Source organism: Passer domesticus, chromosome 24, assembly GCF_036417665.1.
Source record: "Passer domesticus isolate bPasDom1 chromosome 24, bPasDom1.hap1, whole genome shotgun sequence".
NCBI lineage: Eukaryota > Metazoa > Chordata > Aves > Passeriformes > Passeridae > Passer > Passer domesticus.
The window spans coordinates 5,410,539-5,437,080 of NC_087497.1; the positions used below are offsets into that span (position 1 = coordinate 5,410,539).

Sequence of the window (26,542 nt, forward strand, 5' to 3'; positions counted from 1 at the left end):
CTGCTCTGGCTCCAACCCCCTGCAAAGAGCAGGTTTGGGTATCTCAGCCCACACCGGGGTCAATCTGGCTTTAAATGGTGGCTCTCACTGTCACCCTCTCATCTGTCCATTGTGGCATCACCCAACCTGCAGCAGGCAGAGATTTCAACAGCACACGGCTGATTTATCACCTGATGCAGTGACAGGATCTATTTCTCACAGAATACTTTGAAAGCATTTCCTGTTGGATGTTCAAAGTTCAGATATTTCCATCACTCCCTGCTTTACTCAGGAGAATCACACAAAGATGGCTGTTCCCATTAAAATGCTTGAACAAGTTCACTTTCTACCATACTGTGGGGATTTACAGCGTAGCCCCAAGAAGTTACAGCAGTTTTGTTGGGTTCTCGTGGTATTTGAGGTTCTCCTGAGTGGCTGAGCATTTGGCACTGGGATGACATGAAAAAAGAGGTTTAGTCAACACAAAAACACCCACAATTTCTAAACTTCAGCCTGAAAACATGAAGGCAGCCTTTGCAAAGCCTCAGAAAGCAGAGGGCAAAAAGAAAAAAGCAGGTTTATTTTCCTAAATATCTTAATTCCTAAACCAAACTCAAACTATTATTATTTATTATTATTATTAAGGTTTTCCTCGTACTTGAATGTCTCAGCATTTTAGTCAAGTTAATAAATATTTATTCTTTATTATATTTATTATGTAGTAAACTTAATTCTCTATTTTCTGTCTCCCTAGAAAATGCCATTGAGAAATCTGTGCATTTTCAGCTGGCCCACAACCTGTGCTGTGACCCACATGCTTTTGGGACACCTGTGTGTTCACAGGTGCAAAACACCTGGGGAACCCCGTGAGCAGCCCTATATTGAGACAGTATTAGAATTTCTAACTCCTAAAAAAATTAAATATAAATCCCTATTAAATTATTTATTGTTACAGTATTTTGTCCCCATTAAAAAACGATTAAAATATTAATTTTTGTAGCTATTTGAAGATAATTTTTTTTAATTACTATAAAATTTCACATCAGGCTCACAGTTCCCATATAACATCTTTTGCCATAAAAAAATGAACTTTGAGAAATTACACAAAACAACTCATCAACTATAATTATTTTAGACTTCAGGATAAGGATTATTTTAATTTAGACTTGAGGATGAGGATTATTGCGTAAGTGAAAAGCAGTAATTATTAAATTATCACATTAATTATCTCTCTGTCCTTGGAATGCCATGATTTCTAAGAGAGACCTGACAGGATTTCCTAAATGAATCCCAATATTCTGCATCCAGCATTTCAGGCCAGCTGAAGGACAGTGTTTATATAAGGATCACTTCAGCCACCACTGAAATGCAGCTGCAGCTCAGCACCAGCCTATAATTGTGCAGATCAGATAAACTGGAAAGTGGAGATTTCCTTTAAGACCAAGTTTTAATTAGCAGATAGATTATTTAATTATTAAAGAGACAAGAATGCATTGTCCTTATCAACTTCTGGGTGCTGGCAATGTCCAGCATTGCTCACAATAACAAAAAAACTTCAATAATCTGTATCTCACATGTGGTTTCAAAGGTTTTCTTAATAGGCCACCAGCGTTCATTGGCTACACATTACATAGTTCTCTTTTAATTAGCCTTCTACTGGGTAATGATTCTCTTGCTTCTCATGCTAATTAGTGCCATGCTCAGTGTTTCTCTTCTGTTTTCTGCTGGTTTCTTGGGTGGGTGGTGCATGAGTGGGCAGTGGTGATGTCCCCGTGCCAGGATTTCCCCTCAGCCGGCTGCAGGCTGGGTTGGGTGCTCGCTGCTCATGGCACTTCTGCCAGGTGTCTTTGTGGCCCATCAATTGTGCATTTCCTGTGTCCAAAGCCTCCTCCCAGGCTTTGTTAAACTCCCTCAAGGTCTGCGATCATGAAGCATGTCCAGGCCTGAACCTTAACAAGGCAACTCGACCAAAAAAATAACTTGTTTCTCTTACACCTTTCGAGCTGCTATTTGTTCCACGGATTAAACCTCCCCTCTTGCTGGCGAGGCTTGAAAGCACACACGCACCAAACATCACAGAACATCCTTAAAAATTTTTTTTTACATATTCCACATTTTGCAACAGTACCAACAAATTCGGTTAAAAAAATCACTTCGTTCAGAACGAATTCATTCGCGAATGACGCAGCGGAGGTACAATAGGCAGCACAGGTGAGGTGGGCGCCGTGAGGGCGGCGCTGTGGCCTGGCCGGGCCCTCACGCCGGCGGCGCCAGAGCCGCCGGGAGACCACCGGCCACCTGCAGCCACGCCACGAGGTCTCCGCCGCCGTGCCGCCGCCGGCGGCGCCGTGAGGGCGGCCGAGCTCCCGGGGCGCTGCCGCCGCCATCCCGGCGCGTCCCCCCCGCCTCACGGCCACCCCCGACCCCGCCGAGCCCCCGCCGCGCCTGCGCGGGCGCGCGCAGGCGTGCGGCGCATGCGCGGAGCGGCCCCGCGCTGGGCTGGTCGGGGCAGCTCCGGGAGCAGCGGCCGCGGCCTGGCGGGTCCGAGCCCCCCCCCCCCCCCCCCGCCCCGCCGCCCTCGGGAGCCGCCGGGCCCCCCCCCTCAGCCCCGCCCGCCGCGCCGCGGAGCCCCCCGGAGCCGCCGCCGCCCGGAGCGCGGGGGAGGCTGAGAGGGAGTGACCCCCGGCCCCTCGCCCCGGGCTGGGACAGCTGAGGGGGGGGCGCAACATGGCGGAGGCCAAGGAGGAGGGGCCCGGCCCCCGCGGCAGGGTGAGTGGGGGGCGCGGGGGGCGCGGGCGGGGGCGGGATGCGGCGGGCGAGGCGCGGCCCCGCCGGGGGTCCCGGGGGCTCCGAGCCGCACGAGCTGCCCGGCCGCAGGCCAGCAGCGCTGCCCCCCGGGGCCCTGCGGCTTCCCCTGCCCCAGGGCAGTGTCCAAGCATCATCGCCACGAGCGTCTTGGCATCACTTAAATAATAAACTGAGCAGGAGCTGTCGTCACCGTCCGTCTCCTTGTTTAAAGCACGATGTCCTTGCTGCTCCTCTTAATTTCAGTTGTCCATGTCAGGCCAGAGTGAGTCAAGATGGCAGCAGCAGCATCCAGCTCTTGGGTGCTCGGGCTGTAGCCATTGAGTGGCTTCTGTTAGCCATGGCCATCCCAGGATTTGGCTGCAATCCTTGTGTGACTTGTGTCAGCCATGCCCCTTCCAGGACTTGGCTGTAACCCTTGTGCCAGTACCTTTAGCCATGAACATCCCAGCTCTTGGTCCTTCGTTGTCACAGCTTGGGCCATCATCATCATCACCTCTTGGTTTGTAAGCACACTGTCCATTCTCATCTATATTTGGTATCATAGAATCATTAAATACACCTCCAAGATGATCAAGTCCAACTTTACTTAAAGGATTACTTCATCTCTTAAACCAGTGGAAGGTTCTTTGTAGCTGTGAAGGAACTGTGGCTGAATGTTTTAAGCAGTGCTGAAAATAATCTTGCCATGAGTCCAGCCCTCTTTCCTGCACACATGTAGCATTTAGTTGAAAGCTTTTTGCCAGGAATGAAGTTTAAGTCATGTTTCTGCTTGTGTGGAAGAGTCCATAGCCCACTACAAGACTGAGCTGTCCAGTTCCCTTTTCCCAAAGATGAAGAAGCTTTCCCATTCTCCAGCCTTGGGGAAGACAAGAGCAGAGGCTCAAGTTTTCCATTGGTGCAGGGGAGAGAAGTTTAAATGCTGAATTTGTATCAGGCAACTTGAAACTTGTGAAAGTCGATAAACATTGAAAGTAATTGTTACCAAACAGAGCATGACCTCTCAGGGTCTCACTGAGTGAGTTGTGTGTCTGACAACTCTGCAGTTAGGGAATGAACATCATCTGCAAATTTCTTAAACCTGTGTCTTTCAAACACTTTGCTTACAGGCTCCAGGAATTTTGTGGAATTGCTCACAGATAGTACATAAATGTGCAGGTCTTTGGGGGAATCAGATATTGGCCAGCTGCAAGATGTGTGAAGGGAAATGGCTGCATGTAGGACAGAGAGAAATCTTGGATTAAACTTCATTGCCAGGGATTGAAAGGTTAGTGGGCATAAGCAAACACTTGTACACCATGAGGACAGTCAGTGTTGGAGCAGGTAGCCCAGAGGTCATGCAGCCTGTCCTGGTGCCTCTGGTTTCTTCGTGCTCATTGCCTTGACATGCTCCTTTTATCTGTGGAGTTACTTGGTGTTACCTGCAGAAAAAGAGAATGTTGTCTTTTTTCTTCCCAAGCTTGTCAGCTTGAGGAATAACAAATTTATCATCTGGTCAGTATCATCTTCTTTGGTCTCGGGAAAAATCATTTCTCTCTCCGTTGGCTAATTATTCCCTGGGTGCCAAGTCTGGAAGTCTCCATCAGGAACTGCTCCACGTGTCCCTGTGGGTTATGGAAAGCTTCCCATGCTCTTGGCATTGACAATGTTCTCTGCTCCTGCTGAGGCAGAGGACTTCAGGAAAAGTTAGGAATGATCCAGGAAAGTGGTGCTGCCCTGGGCAAGTAAGTTAGGAAAGAGGAAACACAACTTGCCCACGAGGCATCGTCCCAATGCTGGTTTTGCCACAAGAAATTCTTGAGGAATGTGGGGAGAAGTGAATCCTGAGCTGCTCCCAATGATGGAGCCTGTGAGGAGTGAGGTTAGCAAACTAAATCCAGCACGCAGAGATCTAATAATGAATGAGGTCATGGAAGACCTGCATACCCCAGTTCTCCTCCCCATAGTGGCCCAGTTCCCGTTCTACAGGAGGTCATGGTTTTGGATTCTTCCAAGCCTTGTGCCTAAGGCATAACAAGCATTTCTTGTAAAAATTATTTTCCTTTGTGTGGAGAAAATAAAGAGTGATTTAATGATTTCTTCAGACAGGAGCTTAGCAGCTGGTGGTGTTTTCAGAATTGTTCTTTTCAGTATTAGAATCTGTGCAATTATTCCAGAAGCACATACACTGAAACTGGTGTGTTGCAAATCCCATGTTTAAGCAGTCACCATCTTTTAACTCAATCCATGAATGAGCAACAAACTAAAGAATAAAGTTTTTGCCAGTCTAAGACTGACAGGAGTTTATCTAATTTGTTTTTTTAATAGGTTTTGGGAAGTTTTTATGGTAAAGTTGTGTTAGAGCAGATTAATTTCTGCCCTAATCAAACTGTTGTGTATGCTAAGGAAAACATTTACTGCATAAGATCAATATTAACTTGAAAGATATCTGCTAGTATGGTTTTTATGGTTTATAAAAATATTTTTGGTAATTCGACTTTAATTTGTGTATAATATCATTGTTTTGAACAGTTGATTGGTTTGACTGGAATGTTCATTTATTTACAACAGTTGTCAATAACCCCCTGGACTAGGCAAGACAGTTTGGGCTGTACTGAAATTTGACACTTGAACTGTTGGAAATTAATGTGGTGTGAACAGGTGAACACTTGGGTGTCCACATTAATAAAACAGATGTTTGCAAAAGATTTTTAATTTTGCATGACTGTAATTAAAAATTGAAGGAGATCATCTTATTTAGAAAGTTTTGTTGCCAAATGACTCCAGAATGGTAGAAAGATGATGAAAATGTTTCTCTGCCAAGGCTTGTGCACCTCTCAAAGGATGTTTTTATGTCATAATCTTTGAATTCTCTTTCCAAAAATGAGCAGAATCGATCCCAGGCATTTATGTTAAGACTTTTCACATTGTGTAAAATACAGAAAGTTAAGTCAGCTCTTTGTGCCCATTTCAAGGCCTGTTGCATCTTTGGGATTGTGGAATTTAATTGTGAAATCCCTCACAATGTTCTTGAACTGGTTATCTCAACTCTTCTCTCATTAGGGGTTGGAACTGGATGATCTTTAAGGTCCCTTCCAACCCAAACCATCCTGGGATTCTACGACTGATGACTCTTGCACCCTCATTCCTTCCAGAATGCCTTTCCCTAAGTCTCACAGGAAGTTTTCTCTCCCAAACTCCAAGGTTTTCTGTCCATGACTGACTCAGTTCAGATGATTTCCATCATCCATTCCATGAGTGTGGCAAAGGCCTGAGAGCTCTTGGACCTCACTCGTGCTCTTGCTCCTAACACTTGTTCTCTGGGATCCTCTGAACCCTTCAAAAGGTTTCTGCAGCAGAGAATATTTCACTGAGGACACGTCAGCAGGACTGGGCGTGCTTGCAGTGTCCATCCTCTTAGCCTGTGTTCTGCCTGTAGAGCCATTCTTTTTTCCTCTGCAAGTGCTCCTCAGAAATTCCAAGGGAAATAAAAAGTTTAAGAAACTGTAATTTGCTTTACCAAACTGATATCTATAAAAAAAATTATGTGATGTATGTATCCTTTCTGCAAATGCTGATTGAAGAATGATGGTAATGTATTTCATTTTGGTTACTGTGTTTTCTAATGCTTTAGATAAATTTGTTTAATTTTAAGACTAGCTGGAAGTATTATAGGGGTTACCTCTACATTAGATAGTTTAAAAGTGTGTTGTGTCTAATGCCTTTGAATTTTTTAGTAAAAAAAGTGTGATGACCAATTGTTGTCATAGCCACAGTTTAATACATCAGATTTTTGGTAACAAAGCCAAGGCTTTAATTCTACATTTGGTCCTTTTCCCTTTTGGTAGCTGGTCCACAGTCCCAGGGCAGGATAAATTGCTGCTGCCAGAATTCTTTAATTTCCTTTGGAAAGAGAGGAAACCTGAATCATTAGCCTAATAAACTAATGTTTAGTTGTCTAAATTTAGGTGAGAAGAACTTGAAACAGAATTAGCACAACTATACAGAGTTATTCCCACAGGAGACATTTTGGAGTACTTCCTTTTTATTATTATTATTTTTTTAATAAGTTATTTATGTACTTCTATGAATCTTGATACTTCTTAAAAGACTTGAAAGTACATGAAAAGATTTTATCTGCATTGAAATTCATCTTTATATGGTGCTGTTTGCTCAGAAAGCTTTATGAAGGACAGCTAATACAGGCTATTAACAGGATTTTGTTGTGTTTAATCGTGGAAAAGGCAAAAAGGAAGCCAGAGTTAGGAAGGTATTTGAAGAATGAAGTGGGTATTTTGTCTCTTAAGGACAGGAATACTGAAATAGAATGGGATGTACATCCAGGCTCTCCCATTTGCACCATCAATTGCTGTTGGCACTGAACTCTTGCAGTACCTGGTGGAGCTGAGCCCAGTCACCAGAGTGGGGCTGGGACACCAACCAGGCTGGTCCTGCTGAGTTTGCCAAGCAGAAAGTGCTACAGTTGTAAATTTTCCCAATTTGTGCACAAAACCACCTTGTGGATTCATTAATTGAGGACAGATTCTAATGACAAGCAGGGAACTTCAGGTTCAAACAGTTCACTTTCTCTAAGAATTAATTTACAGTGGGTTTGGTTTATTTTTTCTCCTATTAATAATATAACTACTAGCAACTAATTTCTAACATAGCTAATAATCTTTCTGGAAGAGACATTGAGAGGAGTGATCTTCCTGAGGTTCTAGTGCTGCTTTTGGTCACCTTTGGCACTTCTTGGTTGTATTCCATGCACTGGCTTTCCCTAAAGGACACAGTGATGGCTCTCTCTTAAGGAGCTGTTCAGCTTCTGAACTAAATGGAATTTAGGAGGTTTCCATGCTTTGCAGAACATAATCTTCTCACTAGCCATACTTTTGAAAGCTTTGGTCAAAAGCACACATTTTGTGATCTGGACAGTGCTGGCCTGCTTGTGGAATAAGCTAAAATATGTAACTGAACTGAAATGCTTGGATTGGAGTAAATAACTGCTGAGCATCCCAGCATAAACATACATATTGTGACACAGACCCTGCTCTGCTATTGGGGATTTTTACATCCTTGTCATTTCCATTTAGTTGTCCTGCCTTATGCTGTGAGAAAATGGAATTATTTTTAGTTCAGCTCATTTACAGTGTAACCAAAATCCCAGCCTTAGTGGTAGTTTGTGTCTTACCAGCAGCAGAGAAATTCAGCTCAGAGCCAGGGGTGAGGTTTTGAGGGAAGAAGTTCTTTGTTTGGAAACAAAGTCTTTCTTGTGGATGTCTTGGTTTGTTTGCTTGCTGTGTGTCTGTTTCTTAATTGGAAAGCCCAAAGCACATCAAAATCTGGTTTCTTTGCAAAGACCATTGCAAGGAAATTTGTTAATAACAAATATTAGGGAGCAATTCTTCCCTTTGAGGGCAGTGAATCCCTGGCACAGGGTGCCCAGAGAAGCTGTGGCTGCCTCTGGATCCCTGGAAGTGTCCAAGGCCAGGTTGGACATTGGGGCTTGGAGCAACCTGGGGTAGTGGGAGGTGTCCCTGCCCATGGCAGGGTTTGGAGCAAGATGATCTTTAAGGTCCTTTCCAACCCAAACCAGTCTGGGATCCTGTGATTGCCAGGTGAAACCATCACATGTGGAGCTGCTTCCTTCTCAAATCCATGATTTTGTGTGTGAATGGGAGAAGGGCTTGGATCATCCTATGGTTTTTGTAGGTGTAGATTAAACCCACCAATATTGCAGGAAAAATAAGGCTCTCTGCAACTTCTGTGTGTTTGACAAATTCATCTTGGCCCCATACATGTTGGTAACAGCATGCAGGTTCTGTGTGTGTGCTGGGTGGGTATGGAAACTACAAGGTGTGTTTGGAATTGGCCTGTGAATATTCCAAAAGCTCAGGAATATCAGAAGAGTCTGGTGACAGAAAGAGATGATAAAATTCCATGCTGAACTGCTCCCTGTGATTTCTGGTGAATGATCCAGAATTCTTAAAATGCAGAAATGAAAGGAGAGCAGCACCTGCTTAAATCTTCTGTCCTGACACTTAAAAATTGAAGATGTGTAAGTGAGATGGAAGGTGAAACTGTATTTCTTGAACAGAATGTAGGTAGCCACAAGCAGCTGGAAAATGCCTGCTTTTTCACATTTGGGATTTCCCTTTAAAAACTCCCATCACCATCTCCACCGTATCACCTTCAGACTAGATTAAGAACAATCTTTTCAAGTGTTCAGCATGGCTCGGGGGATCCTCAGCGACAGCAGCCAGCCGAGCTGAGGCTGTGGCTGTCCCCAGAGGGACCCGAACCTGTCCCGGGCAGGGAGGTGCCGTGGCCCTGCGGTGCGGGGGTCCCGCAGCCGGCTCGGGGGGCTCTGCCGGCCCTGCGGCGCTCGGCTCCGTGGCTGTGACCCCGCCGCGTTCCCTTCCTGCCGCCGCCTTTCCTTTCCTGCGGCAGCTCTGTGCAGCAGCCTGGCTCTTTGTTACCCCGTCTCTTCCCTGCCCAGGTGCTCCGAAGGTACGGGCTGGCCGTGGGAGGCAGCTCCGGCAGGAGCCGCTGCGGAATTCCGCGGAGTTTAGCGCTGGCAGAGGTGCAGCGCGGTTGGCTGCGAGCCTGGCATCCCTGCCTGGCATCACTGCTGCCATCCCTGCCTGGCATCCCTGCTGCCATCCCTGCCTGGCATCCCCACTGCCATCCCTGCCTGGCATCCCCGCTGCCATCCCTGCCTGGCATCACTGCCTGGCATCCCTGCTGCCATCCCTGCCTGCCATCCCTGCCTGGCATCCCTGCTGCCATCCCTGCCTGCCATCCCTACTGCCATCCCTACTGCCATCCCTGCCTGCCATCCCTGCCTGGCATCACTGCCTGGCATCCCTGCTGCCATCCCTGCCTGCCATCCCTGCCTGGCATCCCTGCTGCCATCCCTGCCTGCCATCCCTACTGCCATCCCTACTGCCATCCCTGCCTGCCATCCCTGCCTGCCATCCCTGCCTGCCATCCCTGCTGCCATCCCTGCCTGCCATCCCTGCCTGCCATCCCTGCCTGCCATCCCCACTGCCATCCCTGCCTGGCATCCCCACTGCCATCCCTGCCTGCCATCCCTGCCTGCCATCCCTGCCTGCCATCCCCACTGCCATCCCTGCCTGGCATCCCCACTGCCATCCCTGCCTGCCATCCCTGCCTGCCATCCCTGCCTGCCATCCCTGCCTGCCATCCCTGCCTGGCATCCCTGCTGCCATCCCTACTGCCATCCCTGCCAGGGTCCTGCCATGTGGAAAAGGTCAGGGGATGCTTCCTGAGCTCACCCTACCTGCCTCAAGAATAGCGATTGAAATTTCAATTCCTTTTTTATTTTTTTTTTTTATTTTTTTGTTTCAAATGGTGTCTTGTCAGTTGAATGAATTCTGGAGTGGAGGTTGTGCTGTGCATAGAGGGACAAGGAAACTACAGGCAAACTGAGAATCATTTCTGACTATTTTTAATTGCAGTTCTCTTAACATCTGCTTCCTTTCCACAGTTTGCTTATGGGTATGTTAAATCTAGGATCAAACTTCAGAAGCTTATTAGAAAGACATTCTGTGTGTGTAAAGTAGATACACTGTTTTGTTTATTTCTTAATGGAATTCTGTGTTTTGCATACAAAGCAATACTGTAGCCATGGGCAGCTTGTCTCTTTATATTGCACAAAAATAATCTATGAATTGTTTGATTTATGGATGACATGGCTATGTTGAACACCATGAAGGTATGGATCAGCTTTTTAGTTATTTCAAATTAGCATGTTGTATTGAAGTGTAAATCTGTGTCCTTCTGTCCCCTGCTCCCAGCAAAGGCAGGTTAGGGCTGGGGCTGTGACACTGCTCCATCAGAGTCTCATGTACATCTATGAAAAAACAGTGACATATCTGGTGGAATTCTATTTTGTTTATAAAAGCAATGCTGTCTTTTTTTATGGAGTAGTTACTTTTAAGCAAGTCGCATTGCTTTCAGAAATACCTCATTGTTTTGGCACTATTTCTGTATTCTTGTTTCATTTCATTGATTCATTTATTTGTTTTTTACAGCCTGAGTAGGCAGAGCACCACTTTGTGTGCAGTCCTAGCTAATGAGGCAGTCACTAAAAAGGTATAGCCTAAAACATTGAATTTCACTAATACCAAACTCAAATTGTTCTCTATTAAACTCTTATGGAGTTAAATTATTAAAACCACTAAGAATTATTCTCTGGCAAATATTTGCCAAGGTGATTTAATGAAGGTGGTTTAGAATATTGTATTATTGAGTTTTGTTTTACAACTGCCAGTGTGTTTTGAGGACTGAGTTGAAGCCTTGATATTTGAACAGAAAACTCTGTTCCTGAGACTTTCCTTTTGTAGGAAAGTCTTTTATCAAAGACTTAATGTGGGATGTTGAGGAACCTTTCTTCTTAAATCTGGCAAAAGTGACCCAGAGGAAATGCCATCAGTTCCATGTTTGCCCCTCAAGTACTTTTGCTCCACTTCTCACTAAATCTTAAAAAATCTGAGCAGAAGAAATAAAAGCAGTGATGAAAGGAGGAAGCATGAGGACTGGAGAGAGGGAATTGCCTTGCAGAACTGTAATAGAATAATGTAGAAATAGTAAGTTGGGTGTTGTTCACTTTTGGGTGATACAAGACTGTAATCCAGTTAAAAGCTAATGTCCATGATTTATTAAAGTGATACATTTTTGTAACTGGTGATACACAAGATTTCCTTAAACAAGACTGCAGTGACTTTGGGGAAGGGACTAGAAGTGTATAACTGAGAGAATATCCCACATTAATGCAGAGAAAATATGTATAAACTCTAATTTCAGGGACAGTCCAGTTATAGATTTATAGAATGAGTAATTTGTTTGGGATATATATATATATATATATTTATGTGTGTGTAGATACATATGTGTACACACACACAATCATCCCAACACTTCCCCTGGTTTTCTCCCTTTAAATTTACACTATGTGGGAGTTCTGATGCTGTTCACAGTCAGAAACTAGATGGTGGCTTAGATAAGGCTGCTGGCATTGTCAGATGCTGGAGTTCCTGCTTTATAAATATTTTCAGGGAAAGCTTTTGACCACAGACACAGATCTTCCTCTGTACTCAAAAACATTTGGAAAGAAGAAGATATCCAAGATGATCTCACAAAATAATGAGTGAAGAAACAAAACAGGGTTGTTTTTTTTTTCCCTAGGCTGACCTTGTGTTTGGGAAGTGTCTTGGGTTTTTTCCAGGTAGATTGTAAATGTTTTCCAGCTTCTCCATAAAGTTTATGGGAGTCCCTCCTGCTCTTGCAGGTGGCCCCTTGTGCTGACTTGCCTGTTAGTGTTTCTTTGGATGAAACAGTTGGAGAGATGCACACTACAACATGTATCCCTTGGTAATACCGGTATTCCTGGGGTTGTCAGCTGCTGGCAAAAGATTTGTTACCACCAGAAGAGGAGAGGGGATACCTAGAGTTTGGGTGTTCCAGGCAGCCAGGGTTGTGTAGGACTTGGAATATTTCCCCCCAGGTTCTATGGGTCTCAAAAGAGTTAAAGAACTACTTTGATCCAAATCTGCTCTGAGAAAAGGATGAGCTCATGCTTCATCTCAACTGAAAATTCCCTTCATCCTATCATCTGTTGTGACATTTTTGGAGAGGATAGAGAATTCCTGACAGGAAGCAAAAAAGGATCCAAAAAGGTCAGTGTAGAGTCAAGGACCTAGGCTATTGTTTTTGCCTCCTACAACTTCATGCTCTGATATTATTATCAAATGGCAGCAAGTTCCTTTCCATGTTCTTCTCTAAAAGCAGCCCACCCCTGCTGTCCCTATCCTCAGCAGCTTGTATGAGCACTTAGTATATCCAGTATTTTTGGGGATTAGTTTTACACCTGTGTAAACTTAGTTGACTGTTAATGGGCTTCTAGATCAACATTAAACTTCCCTCTTCCAGACACTCCTGAGATCATTACAGGAGGAACAGAGCTCAGGCCTTGCAAACCTTCCTGAAAAAAGGAAAAAAGTTTCCTTACTCTTTCCCTGTAAATGATTACATGGAGAAGACTTGCATCAGCTTGTGGAACTGTAACATTTTTTTGTTTTGTTTTGGTTCTGTTTTACTTTTCCAGCCTCAAGTGTCTACTCAGAGAAACTAGAAAGTTCTGGTGCAGTATCCAACTGACTTGATGCCATGCTGGACATGTCCTCATTATTCCATGTGTGTCCAGTTAAGCTGAAGGAGGTTTGCAGACCTGCAAGTGGTATTGGAAAGGGACATTTTGCCATCAAATGAAGTCTGTTGTCATCCTTTCCTAGAGCTGCCTGCTACCAACCTGATAGCTCCCATCACAGTCCTGAGAAATACTGGATTTATCAACTAAATGACTTGAGTTAAATGAAATTAGGGCTCATCCCTTTGCTATCAAATCCCATTACTTTCCCTAAGATGGCTTAAGAATTGCAGTGTGAGCAGGATCTACAAGGAAAGAAGTGTAGAGCTGGCAACACAGAGAAAGGAGAGAGGGCTTAAATGAATTACTGGTATCTCTTGGGCAGAAAAGAAGGCTGCTAATGAGTTGGACATTCTGAAGGAAACTTTAATTATCCTTCTCCAGGCACCATCCACGCACGCCAACAACTTCAACATCTGTCAGAGGATGTTTAATGCAGACAGATGTTTGTCTGCACTCAGTCAGCATCTGGGTCTTCTGTGCTGACACTTGCTGTGTTGGGAAGTCAAGCATTGCATTTCCCTGATCCTGGAAAGGGGAGAATTCCCTGTAAGACAGGTGAAACTTTGGGCCCGTGCATCCCCTGGCAGTGGGAGCTGCCCATGCTGCTGGTTTTCATTTATGAAGTTCAGAGGGAATGAAGGCTCATGGAGTATCAGGGCAGAATCTGTGGCCTTGACCTGGTACTGGTATCCCAGGTTGTAAAGAAAATTGACATTCCCTTTCCTCACTCCTCTGGGAAGCAGCACTATTTCTAAATTTTCCTTGTGTGCCTTTTCTATGTATTCTGAACTCATTAGGCTCATCACTGTGGCTTCTCAGTGATGTAACAGTCTTAATTCATAAAAATTTGCTTGGGGCAAGGAAGGAAGGAGGAGGAGGAGGAATTGTGATCCTTCTGCTTGGTTTTGATCACATACTTTTTAGCAAAGTACATGGCAGCTGACCAAGACAATGACACAGTGCTTTCCTTTTTTACAGTTTGAAGATAAATCTGATGCGGTATTTGATATTACAGAAAAATGTAAGTATTTCTATTTATTCTCTAATGTCATAGTTTCACAAAGCCTTTCTTGGAAGTGTCATTGCTGCTGAACAAGACTGCCTTGCCCTCATCCCAGCCCTTCCTGCTCATTCCCTCCTGCATTGCCTTCTCCACAAGTGCTACAAGTGAGGTGAATGGAAATTAATGGTTTTTTCTTTCTTTGGTTAGTTTTACTCAGTTCAGCTTCTGCTTCAGAGTGGTGAGGGGGACTGAACTGTTTCTATGTCAGCAATATTTTCACAGTAACGATGGCCTGAGAAGGCTGAGAATATTCAAGGAATTGCAGCATCAGCCAGATTAGGACACTCACACTTCTCCTTTGTTACACATGAAATCGGTCAATTTTCTGACAGTTCACTGGGATTTTTTTTTCTCCTTAGGTGGTGAAATTCTGGATGCAGAGATGTCTGAGGACGCTGAGCACAACTTGACACCCGCCCTGGACAGCTTGTCTTACGGAGTACCCAACCGAGCAGGAGCCGAGAACTCCCTGCAGGGTGATGATCATGATTATTTTCTGAACTCTGGGGATCTTGCAGGCATACCTGTTGTTGGGAGTGACAACGAAGATGATCAGAATTTCGCTCCAAAAGACACTCTTTCTTCAGCAATTCCTGATGAAGATCATCTGGAAGAGGGCAAGAGAGTTCCAGATCATGAACTGGACAGTGAAAAAGAAATTCAGGTTCAGAATGCAATCCAGAAGGATCTCACTTCCCCCTTTGAGCAGGGCCCTGTATTTAAATCACTTCGAAAAGATTTTAGCATAACACGAGATAATGGCAAAGAGACTTTTTCAGCAAAGGACAAGAATAGAGAAGGACATTTTCAAGAACGTGAAAAACGGTTGGAAAAAATCCCTAAAAATATGGATTCTAGATTGAAAAGCAGTTTTCTTGACAAAGCAGGTAACTGTTGACATCATAGATCTGGCTGCCCAGCAAAGAGGAAGGAAGAACTAGAGAGAAATCAGCAATAGGGCTAATTATTAAAATCATCACCTTGTTGAAGAGAACAGGCAGAGCTGTGTGTAGGGGAACATTTTATGAAGAACCCTGAAATCCAATGAACTCTGTGTTAGGAGGAGGATTTGCACAGGGCTTGGCAGTGTCAGGGAGGTCTCATCCTCCACAGCTTGTTACAGAGCCTCAACATGTCCTTTGTTGTTGTGGTTTCCTAAACCAAGCTGGGTGACAATTCAAGCTTCCTTTTGGTTTTTCTCACTGTTTTTTATAGACCATGGAGCTTCTTAAAAGAAAAGGTGATGAAGTTTAGGTTAAGTTGATGGCCAGTAAAGATTTTTCCAGCAAAGCATCAATTCTTCACTAATGCCTAGGCATTTAAAGCAGTGTGGATTTGATATTATCAGGGAAAGGCTTGCTAGAAAGGAGCTAGTGTCTGCAGGAACTAAGCCAGAACATAGCTTGAAATCTGCTTTTCCTGGGAGACTGCTCCCCTTCTTCCTCAAATGCTTGTGTCTTGGACTTCATCCAGCCAACATGGAAAGAACCAAAGATGCCTAAAATCCCTTTCTCATTTGACAGTCTCCATAATCTTGATGCCCACACACTTATTTTTGTCTTTCCAAGCTCTGAAAGTTACAGTGAATGAAGGAGTTAAGAATAACCAAGCAGGAACACATGGTTTAATCTTATTCAGCAGAGGGAGGGTGAGCCAGCACGTGAGGGACTCCTGGCTGCCTGTTCACATTCACAGCTTGCAGTTCTCAGGTTTAAACTTTCTATGTTCAGCAACAGCATCTTAAAATCAGTGCTTCCAGGTGGCACCAATGATAGAGAAACAATAAAGATATCTTTGAAAATAAAGAAAAGTTACAGATGTATCTCTACTTTTACTTTCAGTTAGAAGTCAAGGGAAGAATGTTTCTGTACCTAAGATGTATTTCAGAAAGTTGTAAACACCTACAGTTAAAAGATCAGGTAAAGTAGTCAGTAGTTGGAACCAGAATGATAAATGCTCATGGTAGCATCCAGTATCTAGGCAAATCCAAAGTTTTTAAATGATATATTCTAAAAATCAGAAGATGCTATTTCCTGAGAAGAGGGGAAAAGGCAAAAGAACAGAACAGCAAAGAAAAAGCTGGAAGATGTTGCTCTGAAAAGTATTTTCTGATTTAAATGTCAAAACAGGGGAGTTCACAACCTGCTGAGGTGTGGAAAATTCTGAACGAAGAATTTGTGTCGGAAGTTTGCAACTATTTTGCTGGAATGGGAAAATAATGATCCAATAGAATAATCAAAAAAGAGTCAATTCTCTTTAGGGATTACCAGCTTACCTACAGGGAGGAGAAAGGGAGTAGTTTAATAGTGGTGAGGTGCTGTCAGACACTGGGGTTGGGGAGCAGGATGAGACTCTGATAGTTTTAAAGGAAATGCATTGGAACCTGTATTCATTTCTATTTAATGTATATGTTTTCCTCAGTTCATAATCAAGTAGAAGAAACATTACGGACGCAGTTAGCGCCACAAACTCCAGAAACTAACTTCAGGGTAAGCTATAGATCTTTCAACCACTTTTGCAAGTGCAGCAATATGCTGGAATAATTCAAAATACGTATTTTGTATTTGAGTGTAAATTTGAGTGTTAAGGAAACTGATCTTCTGACTCTTAGACATCTTTGCTGCTTAAACAGTACATATAATTTTGTAAAATTTTCCTGGGCCTCTCTTTGGATTGAGGATTCTTTTGGTAGCCACTTTCCTGTTCAGCATGGTTGGAGTGACCGGTGAGCCGAACCTACAGCTGGATGCATCCACCTGACCTGCTGCTTTTTTTTTTTTCCACATGAGCCAGGGAACAGCTGTATCCACAGGAGACACTCCCAAACAACCAACTCACAGAGCTGGGTGTCTTCTGCTTTGGCCAGAGGAGTGGAAAGCATTGGGGGTGGGATGAGAGAGGGGGCTGCAGGGAGGTTGAGGCAGCAGCTGCTGCCCAGCATTTCTCCCACCTTGGCAGGACCCAAATCTCTTGGTCTGCAGCACAAACTCCCCTTGGCAGCAGCCCAACTCCTCATGGCAGATGCAGGAGGGTGAATTCTTTTTCATATTATTGTTTCAGGAGTCTAGCTACCTATTTTCTAGTAAGGAATCTATTGGACAAGAGCTGGGGAATTCCTTTGCACCAAATATTAGAATTAAGAAGGAGCCTTTGGATGACGAATATGCTAAAGCTATGGCCCCACAGCAGGGACTATTAGACAAAATTAAAGATGAACCTGGTAATTCTGAGGTAAGTTTCCCATTGCATTTCTCATTTTGGTCTGACAGCTGACCGCTTAAGCTGAACAAAAATTCAGCCATTTATTTGGTTTGTTGGCCGAAATTTAACTTGAAGAACATAGTTTAGTAGAAGGATTTTTCCCTCTTACACTACTATGAAACCACCCCCCTCAACTTTTTGATGTCTTGTTACCTTGTCTCTGAAAATGTTTTTCTTTTCAGTTAGAAACAAAGCCAAGTGCTCTAAAACTTCTGTAACTAAATCTGTAGCAACATAGACACCTTATCTAACTAGGAAATAAACTGTAAATCACATTTTGTTAAATAACTTTCAAGTGGTCACAATTAGAGATACGAATTAAAGCAGCTATTGCTGCTACTTCCTTCTTAAAAGCTGCCTTTGCAAGCACAGTAGTTTGTTCATGTTTTAAATTAACACTTAAAGCACTTAGCAAAATATTTAAGTACTTACACATCAGTGAAGTCAATTTAAATATGTGTTTAAGTGACTTTCTCATTCAGGACTGACACTTTTTATGATGATACAGGTAAAACTGAGTGATTGCAGCCTGGAGAAGGTGTGACCTGTGAACTGACCAGTGCTGGGGCCAGGATTGCTGAGCTCCAGCCAATCTCTGTGCCACTGTGTGACACCAGGCAACGAGCTGTGCTGCAATTCCTGTCTCCTCACTGCTCATATCTAGGTTACATAGCAGATTTTAGATGTTAAAGGTGTGCAGAACTTCCCAAAATGATGCATCCCTTTGTACCAACACGGGAGTGTTGGTGTTCCTGTGCAGGTGTTAGTTTTTAGCATCAGTCTTTGTCCTTCTGCTGAACCTCCTCTGCTTTCCGGGCCTGTCTTCCCAGCACTTTTTCTTCTTTTCCCATAATGCTCTCAATTTAATAAGTAAAATATTTGCAACTTCAGATTTTACTGTCCTTCTGATTTGTTCAGTCTCTGTGGGATTGTTTGGGTTTATTTTTCCTTGAACCTGTAGAATGTCAAACCACGTGTAGATTAGTTAAATCTGTCTCTTCTTTTGTCCTCCCAAGATGGCATCTGCTGTGTGGATTTGTGTGGAATGCAAGGCAAGATGTCTGTGGTTATCAAAGATCATATTAATAAGTAAAAATGAAGACTTGAAGAATTTAAATGTCAAATATCGTATGGTTCAAAAAATTCCTTCCTGGAGTAAAATCCTGTGATTATCAACTCTGCCTGATACTGGAAAAGTAGGAGAACTGAGTTCATTTTGTTTTGCTTTAGATTGGAATTACTATGGGGGGGATTTTATGGAATTTTTTTTTAATATTTCCTGAAAGATAAGAGCATTTCTTGCTGTAACCAATAGTTGGAGCTGAAGGTTTTTGGCTTTCAGCACTGTTAAGCTGCTGTGAAACTGCTTGATCATGCACAGTTGATGTCAGGATTTGCCTCCATTTCTTTTCCTACTCTTGACTAATGATACAATTACAGTTAAAGTGCTTAAAAATTGTATGTCTGCAAATGATTAATTTTTAAATAATAATAATAAAAATGGTGCTTAAGAACCTCATCACAGCATGCCCATACCCAGCTTCGAGCTTCTCAGCCTGAGATTTGATTGTTTCAGTCTGATTGTTCAAATGGTCAAGGAATACCACTGCCTGTCTCCTGGGAAACATGTTGAAAAACAGTTTGGTTGTCTAGTATAGAAACTTCCAATTTTCCCACAGGAGTGAGAGGAGTGCTCAGTTTGAGCACGTGCTCAGTGGAGGTTGTTGTGGGATTTTGGGAGCTGGCAGAAGCTGGGGGAGCATCTCACTGCCACTGGGAAGGGAGAGCTTCCTTTTGCTTAGGGATTCTGAATTGGTTTCCCTGGCAGCCAGGCAGCAACTGTGAATTTAGCTCAGTCATAACATGACATCATGCCTCACTACTCCCAAACCACTGTAAGTAGGCTAAATCTTATCATCTCTGTAGTTCCAAGAGATTATGCTATTCAGCCTATTAAGATTTACATGTGGAGTGTTCCAAGCTGCTTTCTGGCTCAGATTTCTGGGGAGAGCAGGGGCAGGAAGTGTGCTGTCAGTGTGAATAGCTGCTGGGGACTAAGCCAGTCATTTATAGCATGTCAGCTATTCCACCAGCAGCTGCCCAGGGATTTTCTCATGCTGTAACAAATGTGAGGTGATTCCCCTCGTGCTGGAGCTGGGACTGTGGTGGTCTGGCCCTGGTGGTGCCAGCCTTGGTCTGCTCCAAGGTCCTAACTCCTGATCCATACAGAATGCTCCTCCACCAGGTCCCAGCTCTATTTCATTGCTATCCTCCTTTATGTGGAGGTAAAACTTCTTTCCCAGAACAGGGCTAAGGGCTGCACTTCCAGCTGGAAAGTTGGAATGGAAAGCAGAGATTTCTTGAAGCTTTGGCTGAATTCTGAGGTGTCTTGGAGTGCAGCTGGAGAGGGGGATGCACCAGGCAGCCCCACCTGTCCATTTGTGCCCCCTCAGGTGTGGTTTGCTGTGGAGCTCTGAGCTCTGAGCAGGAGCTGTGTGTGGTGCTCACTTGTCACCCAGCCTTTGGAGCAGGCTTAGGACACCCACTCTTCCCTGAGGCTCAGTGCAGCGTTGTGAAAGAATGGAATCATGTAACCTGTTACTACATGTGTGTATTTGTTCTCCTTTTCCTTTCCCTTTGTTTTAGGAGTACGGCCAACAGCCAAAATCTCAGGAAGGGGAGCTGAAAATCAGTGCTGTATTTTCAGTCAGTGGCAATCCTCTTGGTAAGGAATAGGCGAGACTAATTTCATTTAAATCTGTAAAATGTGTCATCTTTGCAAATAGTCTTGCAGGTCACTCTGCATTTTGTTTGCTGTGTCTGATTCCAGTAGGAATGAAGAACTAGTTTGGTCTAGAGAGAAAGAAATTGAGATTATAAAATAATTGTGATTTTGAGGCATAGGAAAATTGAATGTGAAATGCATACGAGAACTGAATGTGTTAGATAGTCTTAAGCTGAAGGAGGGCAGATTTAGATTAGGCCTTAGAAAACAATTGCTCCCCTTTGAGGGTGGGGAGACCCTGGCACAGGTTGCCCAGAGCAGCTGTGGCTGCCCCTGGATCCCTGGAAGTCTCCAAGGCCAGGTTGGACATTGGGGCTTGGAGCAACTTGGGATAGTGGAAGGTGTCCCTGCTCTTGCCAGGGGGTAGAATGGGATCATCTTTAAAGTCCCTTCCCACCTAAACCATTCCATGATTCCATGAAAGGGATGTTAAAAGTGCATTCTCCATCTTCAGAGTAATTATAAAAATCTGCTATGCAGAAAACCAGCACAGGGCATGTATTTGTGGAGAGTTCATCTGCTATTTGATTCTCCTCTAGACCCTGACAACCCAAATAAAGCTATGAGCCTTGTGCTCGCCCCTGCACCCAGTGAGCTCTTTGTAATGGATCTGTGACACTTACTCTGTGTTTTCTCTGTGTGGTTTTTTTTTTAGTTCCACAGCTGTCATCAGGTTTCCAGCCTGCTGTGGCATCCTCTGGCATGAGTAAAATGCTACCCTCAGTTCCAAGCACAGCTGTTCGGGTTTCCTGTTCTGGCTGTAAAAAAATCCTGCAGAAGGGGCAAACTGCCTACCAGAGGAAAGGCTCAACCCAGCTCTTCTGCTCCACACTGTGCCTCACTGGATACACCATTCCAGCTTCTCGCCCACCAGCTTCTACCAAGAAAATCTGCTCCAGCTGCTCAAAGTAGGACAGTGCTTTCATTTGTTCTACTAATAATTGATATTCAGGCAGATAATGAAAGGCTTCAGTTCTGTTCTTGTGCCCCTCTCTGTGTTGGTAGTGCTGCTCCTCTTATGCTTCCCTTCAAAAATTGGTGGCTGATGCTGTTCTTTGTTAATTGGTCTGTCTGCTTGCAGTTCCATTGCCTTAATTGGGTTTTACACACACATAGATTTAAAAGCCTCTGTAGTGCAGAATGCATCTTCTCCTTTTTTGATTTAAATGAGCCAAATATGAAAAACTGTGTTTGAAAATGTCCAGCATCTGCCTGCCATTTCAAAATGTCATTGCACTCTCAAAATTATTAACAAGAGTACATTTTCAAAAAGTATTTTATGCATTACTTCTTCTAAAGAAAAATAGATTTATGAATCCCTAAAATGCAGTAAAACATGGGTGAGTTAATGTATTCAAGGTTTCAATTAAATGGATCCACCCTCTCCTGGAGAATGTTTAGTCTCCAGAATTAGCAAGAACAGCAAGTTGACATGAAAGTCACATTAATCCTTTATCTCTGTGTTTGTTTTTCTTTTTCCATAGAGAAATTCTAAATCCAAAGGACGTAATCACTGCCCAGTTTGACAACACAGACTTCAGTAAGGATTTCTGCAGCCAGTCTTGTCTGTCCACCTATGAACTGAAAAGGAAACCCATTGTCACTATCCACACCAACAGCATTTCCAGCAAGTGCAGCATGTGCCAGAAGAACGCAGTGGTAATTGCCAATTCCCTCATTTGAATTTCTTTAGCTCAGCACAACTTGCTGTCTCTGAGATGAACACAAACATTCTTCCTGTCCTTGCTGCATATTCCTGTCCTTGCAGATCAGGCACGAGGTGAATTACCAGAACGTGGTGCACAAGCTCTGCAGCGACGCCTGCTTCTCGCAGTTCCGCTCGGCCAACAACCTGACCATGAACTGCTGTGAATACTGTGGAGGATACTGCTACAGTGCCTCTGGCCAGTGTCACATCCTGCAGATAGAGGGACAGTCCAAAAAGTTCTGCAGTTCCATCTGTGTGACAGGTTACAAGCAGGTAGATGTGGTAGGACAATGGGGGAATGGGTTCTCATTGCCAGAGGAGAGGCTTAGATGGACATTGGGAAGAAATTCTTCTCTGTGAGGGTGGGGAGGGCCTGGCACAGGGTGCCCAGAGAAGCTGGGGCTGCCCCATCCCTTGAAGTGTCCAAGGCCAGGTTGGATGGGCCTTGGAGCAGCCTGGGATAGTGGAAGTTGTCTCTGCCCATGGCAGGGGGTGGAACAGGGTGGGCTTTAAGGTCCCTTCCAACCCAAAACATTCTGGGATTCCATGATTCTGTATTTGGACAAAATGCTAAAAATAGAATCCATCTAATTTTTTATTAGATTTGAGGTGTTTTAAGAAACGCCCATTTTACTGGTTGATTATTTCAGTTACTCTATTGGTCTAAAGTAACTGCTTTTGTCATTTCAAGAATAACAGAATCAGTAAAGTTGTAAAAGCCCTCCAAGATCATCAAGTCCAACCTTCAACCAAATACCCAAAGCCCACCAAACCATATCACAAAGTGTCACAGGTCAAAGTGGATTTTGAACACTTCCAGGGATGATAATTTGCTGCTTAATCTTTGCCCAAACATGTTGCTCTGTTTTTTTCTCTCCACTGGACCAGCCATGAGAGAATTCCAGTGTGGGAGAAGACACGGTGGGACCTCCCAGTAGCAGCCTCCTGTGGCTGTTTTCAGCCTTGAGATGCTCCATGAAGAGTATTCCTTACTAAATTGTAGCCTTTGAATTAAGTGGAAAGGAAAAGTAATAATTAGTTGATAATTATGATTTTAACTTTTAAACTTTTCATATTTATTTTTGATTATTGAAGACCTGGGCATTTAAGAGAACCTTAATTTATTATAATAGCTTAATTATTTTTGAATTATTTATTCTAATGCAATTACTTTAGGAAAAATTGCCCTCTGATAAAAGAATGGAACTTCATTTTATGGCTTGACTCTGCTGTCCCATTATCCAGGCCACTTAGGTCAAGAAAGGCCTAATGAATTAAAAAAAAATTACGGTAAATGTATTTCATCCAGAAAATTACCTTCAGAATTAGTTTTCCTCTGAAACAAATCTGGAGATAAAATTAAATAAGCTGGAAACATATTCATGCTGCTTTTATATCACACATCAAAACCCCATATGTGATAGTTCTCTTGAAAATACAATATGTTCAAAGCTTATAAGGTTAAGTCAAATCTATTTTTAATTGATTTTTAAACAGTATTCAGCTCAATTGTCAGGTCCATTCTGATAGTTTCTGGAGGTTTGTGGGTGTTTTTAAATCCCTAAAAGCTTGATTCTGTTCTGTCCTGTGAAGAGCTGGAATAGCTAGTGATAGAACAAAGAGCATTTTTAAGGCTGTCATACTAAAATAATCTGATGCACAAATTCTCGAAGTTTTTTCCAAACTTAAATACCTTTTAAAAAAACCTTAAACACAGAAAATGCGTCTGTGAAAATCAGGCTTTTTCCTGTATCTCTCTTCAAAAGAAGTTTGTAGACCACACACTGAAAACTGTGATTATTACAAGCAGGTGGATCTCTTTCCCATTTTACTATCAAACATCATCAGGGGACCTGCTTCTCCCTGTTCCTTGTTTCCTCATCTCTTCAGTGGGAATATTGTTTATCTGTACAGCTGATGCATTCAAAACCATAAGCAAAATATCAATCCCCTCAGCAGTGTGTTGGAAGTTGTCTGATACAAGGTTCTGATCTGTGCTAGTGCCTGTGGGAGTGTTTGCAGTACCCAGATTGGTACTGGTTAAAGTGGCCTGGGAAGGTGCTCAAACCACAGCTCAGATCAATGAATCTGCACCATAAATAACACAGCTATAAAACAAGTGCTGTTTCAAGCACAGCAGCACATTTTATAAATATTTTATATATAAGTGACAATTTCCAGGTTAATAAAAAATGCCAAGTTTCAAATGAACAAGCAATTTCCCTGTTTCCACAGAAGTCAGCTAAAATTACACCCTGCACACTGTGTAAATCTCTGAGATCTTCAGCTGAGATGGTGGAGGGCACAAATAACTTGGGGAAGATGGAACTGTTTTGTTCTGTTAACTGTTTGTCAGCATACAGAGTAAAAATGGTCACTTCTTCAGGTAAGATTATCCTTTTATTTCTATAGAAACTTCATTTTCTGTGGCTCATATCCCAACTTTATTTGTCTTGGAAGTTAAGGCTGATATTCTTATTTTGGGAGGGTGGGAAGTGGTTTTTTTTTAAAGGGAAGTGCTGAGATGGGAATGAAAGGGCATTTTGTTGTAGGTAAATGTAGCAATGACAGTACAGCTATTTCTGTTTTGGTTTTAGGGAACTCCACATGATAAGCAATCTATTTTTTTTTTTTTTTTGCTCTTGCAAGTGCAGCTGGTGGGTTTCCCAGCTAGACAAACCTCTTGTGTGGACATGTGCCATGCCACTGCAGGGACTCTCCTGGCCCTGGTTCCCTGGGGTGATCAGCTTTATTACCTCTGCCCAGTGTTGCATGGAGCTAGGCAAACATTTTCAGCTATTTTTCATGTGGAAATAGAAAAATGCTTACTGACATCCTAGGGATACTGGGAGATTAATTAAATTACTGGCAAGCAACAGGCACAGCAGCTGCAGTGTCTGCTTCTGAATCTGTGGAAACATCATCTTGGGCTTCTGTCTGTGCCTTGGCTCATCATTCAGACTCTGTTTTTGTATGCACGGTGCAAAATTAGCTGCAATACAACTTGATGTTGCATAAATCACTTTTTCTTCTCTGTTTCACCCTCAGGTGTTCAAGTTCAGTGCAACAGCTGTAAAACCTCAGCAAACCCTCAGTATCACTTGGCTATGTCAGATGGGAGCATACGCAATTTTTGCAGCTACAATTGTGTAGTAGCTTTTCAGGTGTGACATCTAGGATTTCTTCTTAGCTGAATTAACAGAATGCTAAATTGATGGTGGAAATACCCAGGTGCAAGGTGTAACCCTGTAAAGTAAAGCCTGTCTGTTTGCTTTCCCACAGAATCTGTTCAACAAGCCTGCAGGACTGAACTCCTCGGTGGTGCCCCTGTCTCAGGGCCAGGTCATTGTGAGCATCTCCTCGGGGACAGTGGTCTCAGCCACTGGCACCACCTCAACTGTGTCCCCCAGCTCCACGAGCACCCCAGCTGCAGCAGGGCTCCAGAGGTTGGCTGCCCAGTGCCAGCAGGTCACCTTTACCCGTTCTGTTGTGAAAATCAAGTGTCAGCACTGTAACAGATCATTTGCCACCAAACCAGAACTGCTTGACTACAAGGTAATAAAGATCAGGGCTTTCCAAGCTTTTTTTTTTTTTCACAACAGAAACCCAAAAATTGTAGTTTATGTGCATTGGTCTGTCAGTACTGCTTTGTTGCTTGCAAAGACCTGCTGTGGAGGGTTTTGAAACTGATTTGTTTTAACCAATATCAGATTAATACTGATGCTATCTCTATGGTCATAAAACCAGGAAAAAAAGAACACAGAAAAAAGCCCCAATCCAAATAATTGCCTGTCTAAATAAACGCATCCCTGTCTCTTGGACCCAGGGATGCACCTTTTAATCCAAGGATAAAGAACATTGGTGAGGGCTTTCTGCAAGAAATTTTGTTTTATTATAAAACTAAATGGGGAGACTCATCTGCCAGTGCTCTGTTGCTGATTTCTAAGGGAATAAATACTCTTCTGTTTTTCTATTAACAATTTAAATGTATTATCTAGGATGTGACTCATTCAAACACTGAAACCAAAACATTCTGGCTGTGTTGCAGGGTAAAATGTTCCAGTTCTGTGGGAAGACCTGCTGTGATGAGTATAAGAAGAAGGGCAATATGACGGCTTTGTGTGAATACTGCAGGTTTGAGAAAATTATCAAGGAGACAGTGAGAGTCTCAGGCATAGATAAAACATTCTGTAGTGAAGGTAAGAAAGGGCAAAACCCTGCCTCAAAGAAATCAAATCACAAGTGTTTTGCCTAAAAATTATCAGTAATACTAAAAGAAATCTAATATTTTTAAGTTAGGAATCTGTTTTTTAGGTTTAGGAACACAGAATCCTGTTCACACTTTATATTTTAATGGTATGTTTCAATGAATTATTGCAGACATCACTTAATACAGGAATTAGGAGTGCTGAGGGGTTGTCCTATTGTATTAAAGAATGTTTTTGCTGTTTTCTTTTAGTTTGTAAACTGCTCTATAAACACGACTTGTCTAAGCGCTGGGGAAACCACTGTAAAATGTGCAGTTACTGTTTACAAACTTCCCCCAAACTGGTCCAGAATCACTTTGGGGGGAAAACAGAGGAATTTTGCTCAGAGGAGTGCATGTCTAAATTCACTGTTTTGTTTTACCAGGTAAGCTATATCCTCACATCCACTAGGTTTTTATACCTATATCCCTTGTTGGTGTTTCCAGATGTGTTCAATTTCTCCCAAACTTTGTTTTCCTAG

General features: G+C 43.2%; 1 protein-coding gene across 7 annotated transcripts in view; it reads left to right on the forward strand.

Annotated features, from left to right (window-relative positions):
- Nucleotides 1-2,544: 2,544 nt before the first annotated feature.
- The window catches only part of ZMYM4 (zinc finger MYM-type containing 4), a 36,442-nt gene continuing 12,444 nt past the window's right edge, over nucleotides 2,545-26,542 (forward strand). For 2 of the 7 annotated variants that reach the window (XM_064398612.1, XM_064398615.1), the window contains exons 1-14: nucleotides 2,545-2,748; nucleotides 13,976-14,018; nucleotides 14,420-14,947; nucleotides 16,482-16,549; nucleotides 17,121-17,291; nucleotides 19,968-20,046; nucleotides 20,762-21,014; nucleotides 21,591-21,765; nucleotides 21,875-22,087; nucleotides 24,050-24,200; nucleotides 24,863-24,978; nucleotides 25,097-25,369; nucleotides 25,863-26,013; nucleotides 26,274-26,446. In XM_064398612.1, coding sequence (XP_064254682.1) covers nucleotides 2,707-2,748; nucleotides 13,976-14,018; nucleotides 14,420-14,947; nucleotides 16,482-16,549; nucleotides 17,121-17,291; nucleotides 19,968-20,046; nucleotides 20,762-21,014; nucleotides 21,591-21,765; nucleotides 21,875-22,087; nucleotides 24,050-24,200; nucleotides 24,863-24,978; nucleotides 25,097-25,369; nucleotides 25,863-26,013; nucleotides 26,274-26,446 — 2,436 coding nt within the window. In that variant the 5' untranslated portion in view covers nucleotides 2,545-2,706. The remainder of the gene's footprint in view (nucleotides 2,749-13,975; nucleotides 14,019-14,419; nucleotides 14,948-16,481; nucleotides 16,550-17,120; nucleotides 17,292-19,967; nucleotides 20,047-20,761; nucleotides 21,015-21,590; nucleotides 21,766-21,874; nucleotides 22,088-24,049; nucleotides 24,201-24,862; nucleotides 24,979-25,096; nucleotides 25,370-25,862; nucleotides 26,014-26,273; nucleotides 26,447-26,542) is intronic. The other 5 variants (XM_064398613.1, XM_064398617.1, XM_064398616.1 and 2 more) reach the window with 5 other exon arrangements.